Genomic DNA, 19,208 nt, shown 5'->3' with positions numbered 1-19,208 from the left:
CATGGGGCCCCTAGGCTTATACACGAGTCAATACATTTTTCCAGTTTTCTTAGGTAAATTAGGTACCTCGGCTTATACACGGGTCGGCTTATACACGGGTATATACGGTATTTACATATAGAGTTGTGCATATCCCCTATGTAAAAGAGAAAGACTGGATCAGATTTCAGTAAGGCAATGTAAAAGACTATTATAACTAATATTGTGCTATTTGAAACCATTGCCCGAATGTATTATGCTAATAGGGAGCAAATCCAAAATAGAAAGTGTTTCCCTTGAAATTTATGTTTGAATGTAAAAAAAAAAGAAAAAAAGTAAGCACAAAGAGCCTGGACGCAGTGATCACGAAAGAAAGTAATGCGATGAGAAACGCGTAACCATGACAACACTTATGCGTAAATAGGAAGAGCGCTGTGAGTATGACAGCAGCCTTTGAGGAAGTCCATAGTGACGAAACGCATCAGGCGGGGCTTAGTGACGTCAACTATAGTGCGCCCGAGACAAGGACAACGCTGCGAAGAGAGTTTTCTGCCGGCTTGTAAACAAACTGAACTCCAAGTGCAGTGTCTTCCCCTGAGTTTCCTTGTGAAGTCTTGTTTCACAGATTGTTTTACCATAGTGGCTGTTGTAAGATGCCATTTCAAAAATGACAATACTCTTGTATGAATGGGATTAGCAACCATGTTTGGTCTCCTTGCTGCTCCCCTGGTATGTGGCTCCTCAGCTTTGAAATAAAGCACATTCCCTGTATATATCTCCCTGGTTCTCCTGAACTCTTGTTGTTTTTTCTAACTTCCTCATATTTGGGTTCAATCCATTTTTAACACAATTAAACTGCTGCAAACACATTGGGACTCATTTATAAATGTCGCACAGTACAGATTGGTTCTCACAGTGACTATATTTGCCCTGCGCCTGGTTATATTTATAAAGCTGAATAAGAGTGGGCAAACAGATTAGCAAATTTGTTTTTCACATTGCGAATGTCTATAAGTGCTTTTTAAATACGTCAGAAATCGCATATTGTAAATATTTATTTGCACACTCTGCATTTGAATTACACCACAGCTTTACTGGCGGAGAAAATATTCGCAAAGCAGGTTCTGTCAAAGCTATTTTCGCGCACAGCAACCTCGCACAGTGGCGCACTCACCCGTCTCATTTGCGAGCCATTTGCGAAGATTTATTCTCAATGTGAATTGCAAAAATCAGAAAGATGGGCACAACAGTGAAATATTTTAGCTTTCAAGAAAAAGCACGGGCAAAACAATCATTTGCAAATAAATATGAGCAGCGCAAACTTTATATGAATGTTTCTACAAGCAAAATGGCTGTGTGATAGACATCATGCTTGAACTCACAATGCCACTACACCTGGTAGGTACCTAAGCCAATATCACCGAAAGAGAGACAACATTTAAAATCCCAAAAAATCCATAACCCTAGAGTGAAACTGTGCAAAACAGCGTACGACCCTAACATGTCCAAAGGAGAAACCATTTAAACCTGTCTCCTTTGAGATAGGCCAGGCCTGGGGTTGGCATCTCAAAAGCCTGTCTCTCAGGGCAGAAGGGAAAACCTAGGGGTCAGTTAACTTCAAGGTTATACACAAAGCAGCTCCCTCAAACAAGAGACCCCCCCAAACAGAACAGGTGTCTCAGAGTGAGAGAGCACACACAAATTGTTGGGCAGATGGTACAGAATAGGTTTGTCAGAGTAGCAGGTAGGTCCCAGGAAAGGTTACACTGACATGGCTACATAAATAGGAATCACACCATTGCCCATCAGAGAGAGACAGAGAGATCCCCTAAGAGTTAGAGACCCCACTGTAGGAATATCCTAGTGATGGGGGGAGATTTAAGGTAAGAAACATTGGAGCAGATTTAATTCTATGAGAAAACATTATTTCATGGCTTATCCCCCGAAAACAAATGGGCAAGATTCAGTTTGAGGAGTAAAAGCTTCTAATTCAGATCTACTTTTTTACAACATAGACTTATTAATATAAAATAGTGTATTGAATTGCATCTGGTACTGTAGGGAAATCTGCAATTGAAATAAGAGATATTCTTCTTTTATCAAATTGAATCTGGTCCATATTGTGATCCATTCTGTAAAGACTGTACCAGCTACTAGTAATTATAAAATTAAGCTCTGAATGATTTGCTTTTCTTCTTTCTAGGCTCAGTATGGAAAGAAAGAAGAGTAAGTACCCACCAGACAGGGGTGGGCGAATTACCTTTTATCTAAATGGTCTCTTCTACTGTATAGCATTAGCTTTTGGGGGGTCGTTTTGGCGTAGTATAAGTGTAGTATATGTTCTTATTGTAACAGTAACTTACCCTGGTGATCTAGTGGGCCGGCGGGGACGCCCGACACGCTGGTCTTCCCCTGATGCGCCGTTCTGTTAAGGGCGCGCCTCTGTTCCTTTTAAAGGCGCAGGCACTTGACGCGTGATGTCAGCGCGCAATGACGCAAGGCCTTATGGGTATTTAAAGGGCCATTACACTGTAATCGTTGCCCGTGATAGGATTAGTTTCCTAGTGGTTCCTGAGCCTTGTGTTAGTACCTGTTTACCTGAATTCTGTTTTGAACTTCTGTGTTTTGACCCGGCCTGGCTTTTGACTTCTCTGACTTCCATAACCTGACCCTTGCCTGAAACCGACTCCGATTCCGTCTGTCCCTCCTGATTGACTTCTTGGTTTGACTCCTGCCTGTTGTTTGATTCCGATTCTGCCTCATCCCATCTGATTGATTACCCGGTTTTGACCCTTGCCTGCCTGACGATCCTGCTATCTACCTGCCTCGATTCTGCCTGTCTGACTACGAATTCGCTATCCTGCTTGTACCGTGACCTTTGGCCTTAAAGACTCTATCTACAGTCATGCCCCTCTGCCTATCCAGAACCCTCATCTTGCACCTCTCGTTTAAGTCCAGGTGGTATCCAAGTAAGCCGAGGGCTCCTCCCGAGGCCCAAAGGCGGTCACACTACTGGTGAAGCACGAGCCAAGACCAGGGTGCAGGGTGTTTGTTCTGGTGTTGGGTGCCGACCGTGACACTTATCAGCGTAAAAGCCTCTCTTGGTGGAATGAATATGAATCTTGATCCTCTAAAAGCCCAAGATGTTGTGCCTCCTACACGGGGTGCCGGACTCACTATGGTGATCTAGAACTTTTGCTTTCATCTTGCATTTTTATTATTTGCTCCGGCCTCTTGACCAGCAAGAATTTGTATTAATTTGGCTGGAGCCGTAGCACGGTACCCTAAGCACTTGTTTTATGCACTTTTAATGCACGTGTTTTACTCTGATCTCTTTTTCACGCAGATAGTCTTTTTGGCCTCTGCCCCAGGCTTTTGGTGGAACCCAGAGTTAAAGGGACTCTCCCTAGCCGTGAGGTCAAGCAGAGACTAAAGACCCTTGCCCCAGTCTGTGCCTTTTATGCCGGGGGTTGGGGATAATGCGGCTCACCCTAGACTCAATGCTTTCAGCATCTTTTGAACTGGGGCTGGGAGTATTTGGAGACCATGCCTTCAAGTAGGACTCGGGGCACCCTGCACTTTGCACTGTGTACTGTGTAGAAAGCACGACCTCAGACTTTTAAGAATTAAAATAAATAAATAAATAAAACAAACTTTTGGGAGCCAGGCACAAAAAAAACCTTGTGAGGCTTCTCGTGAATAAAGGCACATGAATAAAGAGCCATTAATTCCCCCCACATTAATGTCTCTAGAATATGAGATATATATATAATACAGTATATAGTGCATGGTCTTTGCCACCAATCACACACAAGAACGATCAGCCTCTGGCACAACATACAGTAAGTACAGTACCAAGCAGATACAAACACACCAAGGAACCTATTTTTAAAAGGATTGTCATGATTTTTATGATGTATTTTTTATTTCTAAATGACACTGCTCGGCCCTGGGGAAATCACATAATTTTGATTATGGGCTGCAGAATACTTTTTGGCTAAGAAGAAAGGGAAAAGTCCTGGGGCAGACTTACTAGTGCAGGTATTAATTGTCAGGCACAAACAAACAATGAGTGATGTCAGAGCCCCATAGGTATAATGAGCAGAGATGGCTTTTATAATGTAATAATGGAAACACGTATTGCTTGGCAATTTGAAGAAAAACATCTTTGTTGCACCTTCATAGGTCTACTTCCAGCTCAGCTCTTCCCTTTCTAATAGTTTCTCCTTTGTTGCAGTGATTCCTATTCCCAATACCATAGCAGGAAAGGAATCCACTAAGTGCCCAGGGTGCTGCACTTTTTGCCTTTGGACAGTTATCAGTGTAGTAGCCATGTGTATGGAATTCCTCTGCTAAACTATGTAAGATTGTAGAAACCTGTGCTGCACTCTCTCTCTCTCTCTGCTCTATATTCTCTAAGCAATATGGCAGCACCCACTCCTGTGTATAAATACATTGATATCCTGCTGGCAAGGCCTCATGGGAGAGAAAATTACATAATTTATTTTATATATTTTTCTTCCATATATTACAGCGGGTGCGCACATCTTTTGAGTGTCAGTGGCACTGCACATGCTCAGTGTACTCTGGGCTGCTATTGAGGAGCCAGTTTAGGGGCCATTGGAAATCAGCAGAAAATGAATATCATAAAATCTGATGCTACAGGGCTGATTATTAATCATTTCTATGTTGCTCAGTAATGTGACTCTGAATTAATTTCTAATCAGTCTTGTATAGTTAATGTTACATTGTATAAATACTGTATATTGTGAGTGGGTCCCTAAGCTCAGTAAGTGACAGCAGCACAGAACATGTGCCGTTCACTTAATTTCTTTTTATGAGCAGGTAAGCAGAGACCTCCATTCTGGGATGGCAGCGGATGTGATTTACTTAGACTTTGCTAAAGCATTTGATACAGAGTCACACAGAAGGTCACTGGTTAAATTAAGGAATGTACCTTATAAATTGTACCTGGATAGAGAACTGGCTACAAAAGACTACAAAGAGTGGTGATAAATGGAACATGTTCTAATTGGACCAGTGTTGTTAGTGGAGTACTGCAGGGCTCTGTACTAGGTCCCTTGCTTTTCAACTTGTTTATTAATGACCTGGAGGTGGCCATCGAAAGTACTGTTTCTATTTTTGCAGATGATACTAAATTGTGCAGAACTATAGGTTCCATGCAGGATGCTGACACTTTGCACAGTGATTTGTCTAAACTGGAAAACTGGGCAGCAAACTGGAAAATGAGGTTCAATGTTGATAAATGCAGGTTATGCACTTTGGCAAAAATAATATAAATGCAAGTTATACACTAAATGGCAGTGTGTTGGGAGTACACAATAAATCTTTTCTACTTGATTTCTACAATTTGTTAGAAGATTGCCTTTATTTGAGTGCCTGCCACCAGATTAATTTGCAGTGTGTTGGGAGTTTCCATAAATGAGAAGGATCTTGGGGTTTTTGTAGATAACAAATTGTCTAATTCTGGGCAGTGTCATTCTGTGGCTACTAAAGCAAATAAAGTTCTGTCTTGCATAAAAAGGGCATTAACTCAAGGGATGAAAACATAATTTTGTCTCTTTCTAGGTCCCTGGCAGTAGCGTAACTAGAGGTGGGCAGGCCGTGTGCAGCCGGGCCCCGCCCCCCCTCCGTATGGCATTTTCTGTGGAGCACGGGCTGCCGGGGGGGCCCTGAGGGGGTGCGGGCCTTGGCCCACTTGCACACCCTGATCCCCTGGTAGTTCCACCACTGGTCCCTGGTGAGGCCTCATCTGGAGTATGCAGTGCAGTTTTGGACTCCAGTCCTTAAGAGGGATATAAATGAGCTTTAGAGAGTGCAGAGACAGCAACTAAACTAGTTAAGGGGATGGAAGATTTAAATTATTAGGGTAGATTGTCAAGGTTGGGGTTGTTCTCTCTGGAGAAAAGAAGGATGGGGGGGACATGATCACTCTTTATATCTACATTAGAGGACATTATAGACAGCTAGTGGCAGACAGAGTAGGTGGTTCTTCATGGTGAGGGCAGTGAGGTTGGGGAATGCCCTGCTGAATGATGTTGTGATGCTGATTCTGTTAATGACTTTATCAGGGGCTTGGATGATTTCTTGGACGAGCTTGTTATCCAAGGCTATAGTGATACTTAAACCTACAATTAATATAGATATTGGTACAGTAAATATAGGTCAGTGGGTGTGTGTAAGTGCTGGGTTTCATTTGGAAAGGCTGAATTTGATGGACTTTGATCTTTTTTCAACCCAACTATGTAACTTGCTCAATTGCAAATAAACATCTTTCTCAAAACTAGCCTTTAGGCTATAACAAACAAGGGAAAGTTGTGCTCACCACTAATTTTTAAAACCATTAGGCGGGGGTGCAATGAGGCTGTGACCACAAAACACATATAGTCAAATACAAGAGTCCTCTGCACTCAACCCATTATCAATATATTTAAGACAAAGACATTTTGTGCATACTGCTACTGAATAATGCCTTACCCTTTAAACAAAACAGGGATTGTTTGTCCATATATTGCAATATATTTAAGTTGAACAACTACGTCAAAGTCATCCCATATCTGGCCAGTCCTACGCTTAATTTTCATCTGATTCATTAAGAATTCTATTGCTTTATTATACATTTTACAAAGGGACTTAGTTTTACCTGCAACTTACTTGCTGCTTTCAAAGTAAAACTCACAAACGTGGCTGCCCTTTTATTAGACACCAGTGGGATCACCTGACTATAGATGGGAAGGGTGGGAGCTATAACATGGAGCCTTTAGGCTAGACCTTCTGCCATCACTGACCAGGGACTGCTATTCTGCTAGCTAGAGCAGCCAAAATATCAAAAAGGCTGAGAAACTGAATAAATCATCTTTACACAATCCCCTTTGATAAGAATAAGTTTTAAAACTTTATTTTTGAAGGAGATATCCAAGATGGCGAACTGAGCAGACGTGCTGAGAATGGCTCCTCTTCAGTAAACCTATCCTGTCAGCTATAGCCAACCTAAATCTTTATAGTCTTGCTCCCAAACCCATCATCTCAGCATGGGGAAGCTCAACAACTGCTCCAGGACTGATGGCACGCAAAAACTGGACAAAATCCAGCACTCAATGCAGCCCAAGCAGGACCACACAGTAGCCCAAGACTCCGTGCCTGCTTCTCATTGAACTGCCTCTACAGATGATGTATCCTCTGAGGTGAAACAGTCTCATGCAGAGCTACTCGCTGTCATCAACAGCGCCCATACCTTCACCACTGCCCAACTTGAGTCCATTGAGATAAATATTTCTCTGCTACGGCAAGATCTACAAAATCTCAGAACATGTATCTCCACATTGGAGTACATGGTGGCCACCGGGAGACCCACCGCAACACTTTATAAAGTGGTTCTTTAATTACCAGGACAGAGACATGGCACTGGCGGGCAAAATGTGTGGGGCAGCTGACATGGAACAGGGCTAAGCAGGTTTAGCAGATTATTCACCTGCTGTACTGAAAATATGCTACACATTCCTGGAAGTTAAGAGACATTCAGTACTCTATGATCTTCGGGTAGTGAGCAATGACCGTACTCACTTCTTGATGATTCCCAAACAGGCAGATAGTTGTCTTACTTCACAGAATATTGAGAGATCTCTCAGGCAAAGTCTGGCTCACAACTGACCTAGACACATTCTGGTAGCAACAGAGGTAGGTATCCCTTAATCTACGACGCCTACTACTATCTACATAGTTTGCCTCCCAGAGAAGCCACCTATTCCCCGTTCACTATGGGATGCCATCTTGCAAACCTACTGCACCTTTCAGGTGCGTCTTAATACTCCATACAGCTACAAGGGGACTGTCCCTATTGTGGATTGAGTATAAGGGATCCAGATCTAATACTAGTGGAAAGTGCTAAAAGCGTGTAACTCTCAAGATCAAAGGGCCTCAAATGAGGACATAGACCAATATCTTGTGGGTCTTCCATTTCCCACGTTAGACAGAGGGCCTTCCTGGATAACAGAACTAGAAATTAAGCAATGATGAGTTTGCCTCCCAAAATACCCTGGGTCTGGATGGACTCCTGGCAGCATGGTATAGGCATGGTATAGGCTACATTTAGATATGTAGACAAACGGTCCACTGGAGAGCAATTGGTGAAAAATTAGTTTTTATTTTATTTGAGATGCATAGCACTACATGTTTCGGACCATAAAGGTGGCCATAGACGTGACAATTACGATCTTTCTTGGAAAAGATCTTTCCAAGAAAGATCGTACGTTTCAATACACACATGTAGAGTTGAATCGTCAGATATACAGGTAGATATACGGGAAGAAACAATAGAATTCTACCTGTATCTGACAATTCAGCACTAGCAATGGCTGATGTTTGGGTCCCTTCAAAGGCACCCGATCAAAATTTTCCGCCCAGCCCGATCGACGAGCTGACCGATATCCAAGTCTTCTGCCGATATCGGTCGGCTCTTTTTCCACCATACACACAACGAACATCGGACGAAAATTCGTTTCGTACGATATTCTCTGTGCGTCTATGGCCACCTTTAAGGTCCTTCCTCTAGATGTGATCTTCCCTAAGCTGCTGGGCACCCTTCAGGCATCCTGGTATGCGGGCACCCTCCCCCTTTCCTTTTATTTAGCAATTATTACTTGAATACTGAAAGAGGGTAAGGATCCAGACTGCTGGGACTACTACCATCCTCTTATCCTGATTAATATGGATGAGAAAATACTAGCCAAACTCCTAGCTAATCGGCTAAATAAAATAGTTACATCAATAGTCCACAGTGTCCAAACTGGCTTAATACCAAATAAAACAACTGCAATTAATGTTAGACACATATATATATACATCTGCAGTTAGTGGCCCCTAATGGCCACAAAAGGTTGATAGCCTCTCTCGACAAAACAAAGGCTTTTGATTCTGTAGGTTGGACATACTTATGTTGTGTTCTTGAACGGTTTGGGTTCGGCCCCAGGTTTACTACCTAGATCAGACTGTGTCATAGATGTAACACACCCAACTCTGGCTTCTTCCACATGATCTGGGATTGCAGAATTATTTCCACTTACTAGAGTGACATCATAGATTATATAAATCATTATCTATATGTTCCAGGGGTAAAGACTCAGGAGGCTGCCTGCTAGGGCTCGTGCATGAAATTGTACCTCTAAACCAGGGATCCCCAACCACTTGAACCTGTGAGCAACATTCAGAAGTGAAAGAAGTCGCGGAGCAACACTAGCATGAAAAATGTTCTTGGGGTGCCAAATAAGTGCTGTGATTGACCATTTGGTAGCCCTTATGTGAATTGTCAAATTAAATTGAAGCTCTGTTTGGCAGTGCACCTGGTTTTTATACAACCAAAACTTGCCGGGAATTCAAAAAAGAATCACCTGCTTTGAGGCCACTGGGAGCAATATCCAAGGGGTTGGTGAGTAACATGTTGCTCACGAGCTACTGGTTAGGGATCACTGTAAACAAAGCCTGAGATTTAATGAGAGCAGTACTAGTCTATGGGGAAAAAAGAGTTGACAATGTTTTATTATTATGTCACACTGGAAGCTGCATGTGGCCCAGTCCTGCTAAATACAGCCAAGGCCACATTCAGAGTTATGGGGCCCCATACAACAACATTTTCTGGGCCCCCTGGTCCCCGCCCCCAGTACAACCCAAACCCCACCCACCCCAGATCCCACCCACCCCACACCACACTAAAAAAGCCACATATTCATCTGAGCTAAAACAGTAAAAACAATCCCCCATCAAGTTATAAAAAGTCATTGGTGGTCAGGGGGTCCCTACAAGTTAAAAAAAATAATTGGTGGATAGTCCTCCCCACACAAGTTAAATACCATTGGTAGGCAGACCCCACCCCACACACGCACAAACACAATTTATGTTTAAAGGGTGCATGACACTTTTGGTGCAAAGAAGCTCCCAAAATATTTTTTGCTGGAGCCCAGTGTGGGCTGTTTATGCCATAGCCCCTTAACTGCTAGGTTAAAGGCTACTGAGCTGGGGCAACCATTGCCAGTGCCAAAAAAGGCTGTCGAATAGTCATGAGAGTTGTAGTTTAACAACAGAAGGACCACAGATTGGCTCACCCTTTACATAAATAATGAGACCCTACACCCACTGCTTATTAGAGTCCATTTTCCTGTTGCACAAAACTGTGTGCATTCCTCCCACGTCTTCCAACAGACTATGAGAGGTCTGATGCCATAAATAAGCACACAACATCTTTGCTAGAAAGGCTCTTTATTTCTGTTTAGTCAGGATAAACCAATCAAAGACTTCTCCTCTGCTGACTGTGTAGGTACAGCTCAGAGGGGACCAGGTGCAGGTTTGTAAGTGCCCAGCCAATGTGTGTGCATCGTTGTCCTTCTCCATGGCTTCTGGTCCTTCCGGCGGCTTCAGGTCTTTTCGCCAGCTTTGGGTCTTTTCGGCTGCTTCGGGTCCTTCTATTCGGTTTCGGGTCTTTTTGCCAGTTTCGGTCTTTTCAGCTGCTTCGGGCCATTCTGGTGGCTTCGGGTCTCTTCTGCTTTTCTGCGGCTTTGGGTCTTTTCGGCGGCGTTGGGTCCTTCCGGCAGTTTCTGGTCTTTTCAGTGCCTTTCGGGTCTTATTGGCAGCAGCAGTTTTTTTGTGACTTAAGCGGGGCCCGGCAAATCCAAAAAGTGTTGCACCACCATGCCACCCTCAAGCTTCAAAAATCATGTTAAAATCATATACAGACCGTACATGGTATCCAGCGGAATACCACCTGCCTATCTTTTTAACATGATATTTGAATAAACATATTTTTTTAATATACTACAGAGTTATGGTATAATTTTTGTGGTTTTGGACAGTGGAGACTTTTGGCTAAAGTGGGGGTTTAGTTCTCCTTTCAGCAATTGCTGGCAGCCAGAGCTTTTTTCCCTATGCTGGAGGCCTTACTATTAAGAGCCTGCTTCATAGGGTGCCCTCCTCCCACCCTCCCTGCTGCCAGCAATATCACTGCATTGGGCTCTGGAGCTTTTCTCCCACTGGCCCATACGGCATTAAGCTAATTATTGGTTGGAAGATGCCAAAGTTGATCTTACTGGGTTGATATATTGTGAAAATATATATTTTTTTATATATATAGAAAAAAATATGTGTATTGATACATTAGACAGGATTTGGTGTTGAAGCTCCTTGCACTGTTAGTATCAGAATACTGAGGTATTCATTTTAAGGCTGCAAACAAAAGAACAAGAAGTTTTAACTTAAATGAAATGTTCCAGCCGAGTACAAAAAATGTCAACCCCTGTCCATAGTGATATAATGCAAAAGGCTACAATGTACAGAGTCAATATTCACCAGTATATTTACCCTTTTTATCTTATTCAGGTATCAGGAACCCTTGCTTCCATATAAAGCAATGCAATCAATAAATCCAGTAGATGGGTAATGATACCAATAGGCGCAAAGATTCTGCTGCAAGTTGCCTTTATTAACAACACAACATGTTTGAGCTGAACAGCTCTTTATCGAGTGATTGATAAACTTGAGAAAGATCTGTTCAGCTCAAACATGTTGTGTTGTTAATAAATGCACCTTGCAGCAGAATCCCTGCACCTATTGGTATCATTACCCATCTACTGGATTTATTGGCTACAATGTACAGTACTTATTATGATTATTATAATATAGCACTACTGAATGCATACTGTGTTCTACAGTCTTAATTTGATGCACTTGAGGCACTGTTTGTTCTATCTTGGCTTTAATTCAGTGCAGAGCTCAACAGCATAGCTGGTTAAAAGTATTGGAGATACGGCAGAGGCAGAGGAATAATTGTGATTGGGTGAGATAACTAGTGGCTTAATGTGCAGGATCTTCCCAGGAGAAGGGTAGCATGCAGTAACAAGTACTAAATTACACCGTAACCTTGAGCTGGCCTTCCCCTGGCAAGTTTTTGTATTTGTTATTGTATTTATAAAATATACTGCCCACTTCACAGACCGCATTATCCCTTTATATATATCCCTATGATTATATATTGCCATAATGAATACCTTTTATCATTCACCCCTTGATAATAATGTACCTGTTTCTTTATCAGCTCATATGCTCCGATGTCGCAGTTAGGGTCCTTCTTACGATCAATGATGACTTTTATGGTGTCCTCTAAAATACTTTTAAAGATCACACCAGTCACTGCTGTGGGTGAACTCATATCTGGCCTGGAATTGATCTCAATGAGCCACGGATTGAAGTTCTCGCTGAACATGAAATCAGCACCATAAATATCAAAACTGTTCTTTCTGTGCGTTACTTTGTTCTGAGAAACTTGCATAGTTTGATATATGATTTTCTTAATCCCTGGCACCATCACGTCCTCCCAGACGTTTTCTGCTCCAATCATGCATAGGTATTCCTGCAGTTTTCTATTAGACCATACATTGTCTTCAGGCAGCTCAGGGTGTCGGGTTGGGCAGTTTTTAAACTGCATCTGGACGGGTCTGTTGCACAGGTGTATGGAGCTGCAACAACAAAGACAACACAACTGTCATATTTTGTGCTTGTAAAATAATTTAACTTGGTATAATTTAAAGGGATACTGTCATGGGAAAAAAAATTTTTTTCAAAATGAATCCGTTAATAGTGCTGCTCCAGCAGAATTCTGCATTGAAATCCATTTGTCAAAAGAGCAAACACATTTTTTTTATATTCAATTTTGAAATCTGACATGGGGCTAGACATATTGTCAATTTCCCAGCTGCCCCAAGTCATGTGACTTGTGCTCTGATAAACTTCAATCACTCTTTACTGCTGTACTGCAAGTTAGAGTGATAACATCCCCCTCCCTTTTCCCCCCCAGCAGCCAAACAAAAGAACAATGGGAAGGTAACCAGATAACAGCTCCCTAACACAAGATAACAGCTGCCTGGTAGATCTAAGATCAGCACTCAATAGTAAAAACCCATGTCCCACTGAGACACTTTCAGTTACATTGAGAAGGAAAAACAGCAGCCTGCCAGAAAGCATTTATCTCCTGAAGTGCAGGCACATGTCACATGACTTGGGGCAGCTGGGAAATTGACAAAATGTCTAGCCCCATGTCAGATTTTAAAATTAAATATAAAAAAATCTGTTTGCTCTTTTGAGAAATGGATTTCAGCTCAGAATTCTGCTGGAACAGTACTATTAACTGATTCATTTTGAAAAAAAAATTTTTTCCCATGACAGTATCCCTTTAACTTTGCTGTCCAATGAGTTCTCTAAATAGCGAAAGACATTCGAACAGCTACTTACTTGTCCAGATTCTCCAAGTTGAAAGGTTGTGATGACATACAAATGTAATTTTCCTTATAGTACCAGATTGTCAGGGGGTTCCAGGCCGTTACTAAGAAAAACTGGCGCATATCAAACTTAGTGTTGTAAATGAGAAATGGCCTCTCTATGTACTTCTGTATCACCCACTTCTTTTCCACATGACGGCTGTCATGGCTTTGAACAAACTTAATTATTTTTTTCACGCGATCCATGCAAATTATATCTGTGCAAAAAAACAACACATGTATAGTCAGAGTCAGTCTTTCTGTAAGTCAGTTCCAATGTCATTTTAGCAAATATTTCTATTAAACAGGAAAAAACATCTACAAAAAGTAGCAGCCATTAGAAAGACAACTGCGGAAATATAGAGATTCCAAGTCTACCACAGCAAATATCAACTACATTTCTTACCATTTAGTATGGCTGCACGAAAGAAAGTACAGTCTACTTAGGCATCAGAAATACTAGATACTTTGATATGGAGAATGTATTTTTCATATCTGTACAAATTACAGTAGTGAAGTGCCAACCCTTCCTGTAACTAAGACCTCCCCTGCTAAACTGGGCCAATCATTAGTGATGGGCCAATAAATTCACCAGGAGCAAATTTGAGGCACATTTACAAGGTTTTGCCACCAGCGAATAAATTGCGGCAAAAATTTGCAAGCAAAAAATTAGGTGTGTCAAAAAATTTGTCAGAATATTCAATCATATTATTTCATAGACAGAAATCTTGTTTGTTACAGTAAACTGGTTACAATGCGCAGCTAGCCAATCTTCTGTAAGCACAAGCCATAATATATCACTACCCCCATATGTAATAAAAAACACAATGTTTGCCCCAGGAGCAGTAACCAATAGCAACCAATAAGATGATTCCTTTTAAACAGGTGACCAGGCTGAATCCTGGCCGAATCACAAACTGAACCCTGGATTTGGTGCATCCCTAGTAGGAACCCTTAAGAATAACTTATTTTCCGTCCCGTAAGATTACACGGTCACTATGTTTTCTTACCTCTTCCTCCGGAGAGAGCGGCTCTTTTCAGGATCCAGATATTTCTTCCTGTGTCGATATCCAGCTGTGGGAGTTTTGCCTGAATTTTATCTAAAACCTGGCGGCAAGGTTCAGCATACGTGGCAGAATTCTTAATCTCTGCGCCGGCGCTGTAACAATACATGGTTGCCATTTAGTGTGAGTTTGAGTTAATCACTGCCACCTTATTACATGACAGTTTTGATCTACAGTATGAATAAATTAACATATTATCAGGGGTGCTCCGCCAATGAGACAAGCTGAGACGCTCACCTCAGGCGGCAGCACCAGAGAGGTTTCCAGGGGCGGCAAAAAGCAGCAGGTAGTGATCTCCCATGTACCTGACTATACTCTGCACTTTGCACCAGACAAAGAAGCGGCACAATGTTGAGATTGAGCAAGTTTGTTCAGTGCTGGGCCCAAAAGGTGCAATAATGGGATTACAGCACTTGTCCTTATGGACAACAGGATTTATAAGAAATAAAAAAATAAACAGGAAAATGCTTTCCAGGCTGAGGTGCCCACTGTCATTGTTTTCTGTATATTATATAGATAAAAAACCCGTCTTCCAATCATATCTAGTGTACATTTCCATGGGTTGATTCTGGCACAACTTACTGTATGAGCTGATAGTATCCCTCTAAATATTCTGTCCAATCGGGATCCATCGCTTTAATTTTCTTGTCTATGTCCTTATTTATTGAGGGAATCATGAGCATTTTGCAGACCATAAAAGCCATTAAAATGACATTGACTGAAATAGGTGCAACACAGCCGTTCCTTGTAGTTTCTAGAAAAAAATAGATAACAAAAAGCAGAGGTGGTTAGAGAACAAGTGGAAGCAAATTATATTGTAATTAGTGATGGGCTAATTTCTCCTGTTTCGCTTCGCTGAAAAAAATCTCGAATTTCTAGCAAAATGGCAAAAAATTTGCAGAAAAATAGTGAAATTGTAAAGTATCAGGAAGAACAGTGAAATTCACAAAAGAATTGTGAAAATCGGACATGTTCATGAAAAAATCTTGAAAATGACATTTTCACGAGAAATCTTGAAAATTGGAAATTGATGATGAAATGAGAAAATTCACAGCGAATTCGTGTCAGTCGAATTTATTCGCCCATCACTAATTGTAATTTCAGAATTATGAACCAGGTGTATGGGCAGCTCAGCACAGGAATTAGGCAGAGCTTCTTACCTTCGGCTTGAACAGGCGAACTGTTTCTTCTTACAACCCATTTTATGATACTATACGCTGCAGTTTTCATGAAGTCATCTAAATAAAGAGAAAGAAACAAAGAATGTCATCTCTTATTTCTAATAGGGCTAATAACTCACCAATTCAGCTATATTGAATTTATGGAATAATTGCTTTAGAGAGCATGGTCAAACAAATGAAACTGCCAATTGCAATAGGAATCTAGTTTGGGAAAATGCCCCGAAAATCAGTGACTCTCAAAGATGTTTGTGGTTGTGATTGGGGATCAAAGAAAGCCAGGTTCCATAGATAATGTGAATATACATTCTGAATATTGAGTGCATGTTAATGTGCTCTTACCAGTGAATAACATTCTCCCTTTTTTATCCGCCAGGTCATAGCAACGTGGGAAGAATTTGTCCGCGTTCTTTAAATTCACGCACAGTCCAAACTAGAAAAGAGAAAGCACATTTAGAGGCACATTTATTAAAGGAAGAATTTCTTTTTAAAACTCTTAAATTCGAATATACTCAAAATTCAAATGGGGGGTTATTTATAAAAATAAATCGAATATCTAAAATTCTGACAAGTTTTACAGACATCGCATCAAATCAGACTAAACTCGATTCAAGTTTTTTTCTCTGAAAAAAAAAACTTGAATGTCAAGAAGGCTACTAACATGTCCAAATTGGTCCCTGGATGTCTCCCATTGACTTATACATGAACTCGGCTGGTTTTAGGTGGCGAATAATCGAGTTTGAGTTCTTAAAGGGTCAGAGTATGATAAATCTCGAAATTCGAATTAAAAGTAAAACTCAAATCCAGTTGGGATAATTCACAATTCAAATTTGAGAGTTTTGCCAATAAAAGAAAATTTTAATTTTCAATTCAAACCCTTAATAAATCAGCCCCTTAGTGGCATATTTTCCATGACAGAAATAATAAACTTCTCAGAGTTTTATCATAATCAACTTGCATGTGACTGTAGGTAGGTAGGAGGGCAAACTCCAAGGAATATATGGGACCTTATAGCCTAGAAATAGGCTTCACCCCCTGACCTGAATTTCATACTGTAATTTATACCCTGCATTGAGATTTTATGGATGTTTCTCCATTGTCGAGTATAGTATTAAAATCGTCAGTAATAACAAGCAATTACAATACCCAGTATCACCATAAAATCCATGCATTGCTAATAATGATATGAGCGTTGCAGTGATCCTGAGCAGCCCGTACTCACCTTGGTTGTAAAGCAGTCTGTGTTTGTATAGCTGTTCATCATCTGATCTTGTTCCACAATAGAGTAGGGATAATGGCGGTATGACCAGATCAGTGAGGGCTTTACAGAATAAGAAAGCTTCAGCTGAAAAACAGAAACATAAATGCACAAAATTATTTATAGAAGGTAAACGCAGCAGATTTGTTAAAAAATATTAAACTTTTTATTAGTCATAGGACTTGTTTCTTTTCCCCAGGGGGGGATAAAAGTCGGTCTAGTTGTTGCTGCTATATTCTATACATTGGAAACATATTGTTAGCATGTTTGTCTGGACCCTCAACACTACCAATATTTATTGAAATTGTATACAAATTAGGGCCTAATGGGGCCCCTATACCTCCTGGGGCCCCCAGCAGCCGCAGAGTCTGCTTCCTCTCTAGTTACACCCCTGCAAACAGGGGCAGTGCTCTGTACAGGCTTAATGGAGAACTCAACCCTAAAGTTAAAAAACTCCGAACCCCCTACCCTACATAGACCCCCCTTCCTCCTCCCCTGAGCCTAAATGTTACCCTGTGCAAAAGCCCCTAACTCTTTACTTACCCTCGGTGTAGATTCAGGCATCGCAGTTCACGGGCGACAACTTCAGCCGCTTCGGTAATCTTCGTAATGAGACCGGCGCTTCTGCAATTTTCGTGAGTTTTGGCGCATGCGCAGTTGTTGTGAAGCAGAAAATTGCTTTAACTGCGCATGGGCCGCCACGCCGGTCTTATTCCAAAGATTTCCAAAGAGAAGAAGATGGCGCCGTGAACTCCGATGCCTGAATCTGCACCGAGGGGTAAGTAAAGACTTAGGGGCATTTGTCCATTGTAACACTTAGGCTGGGGGGGAGAAAGGGGGGCTATGTAGGGTAGGGGGTAGGGATTTTTTAACTTTAGGGTTGAATTCTCCTTTAATGGTTTTGCACATAAATTTAGCCTGATTGTTGACAAAATTATTTTCAGATCCCCCCCACACAAAGTTACAGTCCTACAGTTTAGAAATGAGGGGCACATTTATCAAGGGTAGAATTGAAAATTAACATTTCCAATTGAAATTTTAAGTTAAATTTTACTAGACAATAGTCAAAATTTGATTTGATTTTAAAAAAAATTAGAATTTTGAAATTCATCATGTACTGGCCCTTTAAGAATTAAAATTTGACCATTCACCACCTTAAACCTGACTAATTGCTGTTTTAGCCTATGGGGGATGTCCTGGAATCAATTTGGAGTCATTTGCAGCCTTCCTGAAAATGGGAGTTTTTTTCGCTAAATTAACTCGAATCGATTTCGATTTGAATTTGAGTTTGTGGGTCAATCCCATTCACCCAAATTGCAGAAACTCAAATTCATGGGAGTTTATAAAAACTCCCATGAAGTCTAAATTTGACCCTTGATAAATCTGCCCCTGAGTGTTGTATCACTATCCACCAATGGGCTGACAATATAAAATAAAACATTTATAGCTTGCTCTGCTCTTTGTCTTGTAGTGATTGAGCTTTGGATTTACCTCCAATCCGCTGTCTGGATCAAGATATCTACTATCCCTCGCTTTTGCATCTGTTAGGGGGAAAAAAATTCGATCAGTATTGATGGAGCGGCTAAATAGAATATACAGAATTTTCTAATGACGCCCGCTTCTGACAATGTATCTTCTATGTGTTAGGGAATATCATACAGTCTCTTCAATAAACAAAAGGTTTCACTTTTAAGATGACTCGGCAAGCTCAGTTGCTTAAACGTATGTCTTACTGGGCATTGTACACTGCAACCAGGAAGAAGAAACCCCTTCATAGAGACACAGAATACTTGTTTCTTCAATAGAGACTGATATTTATCACATTAGGCGAGATGACTTGAAAGGTGTGTTTGTGAGAGTCTATCGTATGTAACAGCGGCTGATGATACAGTTGGAGGCACCTTTCATGCCACTGGTACTGGGCCGTAAGTATCAGTGGGAACTGCTGCAATTAACTATATCACTAAAGAAATAATATTGTTTGAAACCTGAAATGCCCAGTTTTCAATCACCGCTGCTTCTTACACAGACTTACCAAATGTGAAAGATATTTTCTGTATCCATCCTCTCCTATGCAGGCTTTCATCGATGTGCTCAGCACGTAGCAGCCAGAAGATTTTCTTTTTCTGGTAGGTTTAAAAGAGAAACACATGAATTCATTTTTATAAACAGACATGAAAAACCCTCAACCCCTGGAAGCAACTTTTGGAGGCATAAAGACCAAACAGACCCATCTGTAGTCTGCCAGTCCACATAGGGGCAAATAAACCAATGACAGCCCTTATTGGGCACCCCTAGGAACTTTTATCATGCTTGTATTGCTCCCCAACTTGTTTATTTCATTTAAATGTTGCTCACTGGTAAAAGAAAATTTGAGACCCCTGATATAACGTAATGGAGAGCAGGATTG

The 19,208-nt window shown here is 41.2% G+C and overlaps 1 protein-coding gene and 1 long non-coding RNA gene across 2 annotated transcripts; both read right to left on the bottom strand.

The window, feature by feature from the left end:
• Positions 1–11,839: 11,839 nt before the first annotated feature.
• On the bottom strand, positions 11,840–15,103 carry LOC108706459 (tubulin monoglycylase TTLL3). Its single transcript, XM_041577764.1, has 4 exons — positions 14,945–15,103; positions 14,309–14,457; positions 13,273–13,516; positions 11,840–12,500 (listed from the first exon to the last, which is right to left on the bottom strand). The coding sequence occupies exons 1-4, from the start codon at positions 15,064–15,066 to the stop codon at positions 11,984–11,986; spliced, it is 1,032 nt and encodes a 343-aa protein (XP_041433698.1). The 5' UTR covers positions 15,067–15,103; the 3' UTR covers positions 11,840–11,983.
• Positions 15,104–15,522: 419 nt separating this feature from the next.
• Positions 15,523–18,337, bottom strand: LOC121398734. The gene is made up of 4 exons (XR_005964473.1): positions 18,290–18,337; positions 16,763–16,885; positions 15,883–15,973; positions 15,523–15,600 (listed from the first exon to the last, which is right to left on the bottom strand). It is a non-coding gene; the product is annotated as an uncharacterized LOC121398734 (long non-coding RNA).
• Positions 18,338–19,208: the final 871 nt, after the last annotated feature.

This window comes from Xenopus laevis, chromosome 1S (assembly GCF_017654675.1).
Source record: "Xenopus laevis strain J_2021 chromosome 1S, Xenopus_laevis_v10.1, whole genome shotgun sequence".
Classification (NCBI taxonomy): domain Eukaryota; kingdom Metazoa; phylum Chordata; class Amphibia; order Anura; family Pipidae; genus Xenopus; species Xenopus laevis.
Note: the sequence above shows the minus strand (reverse complement) of the source record. Positions and strands in the feature narration are given on the sequence as shown.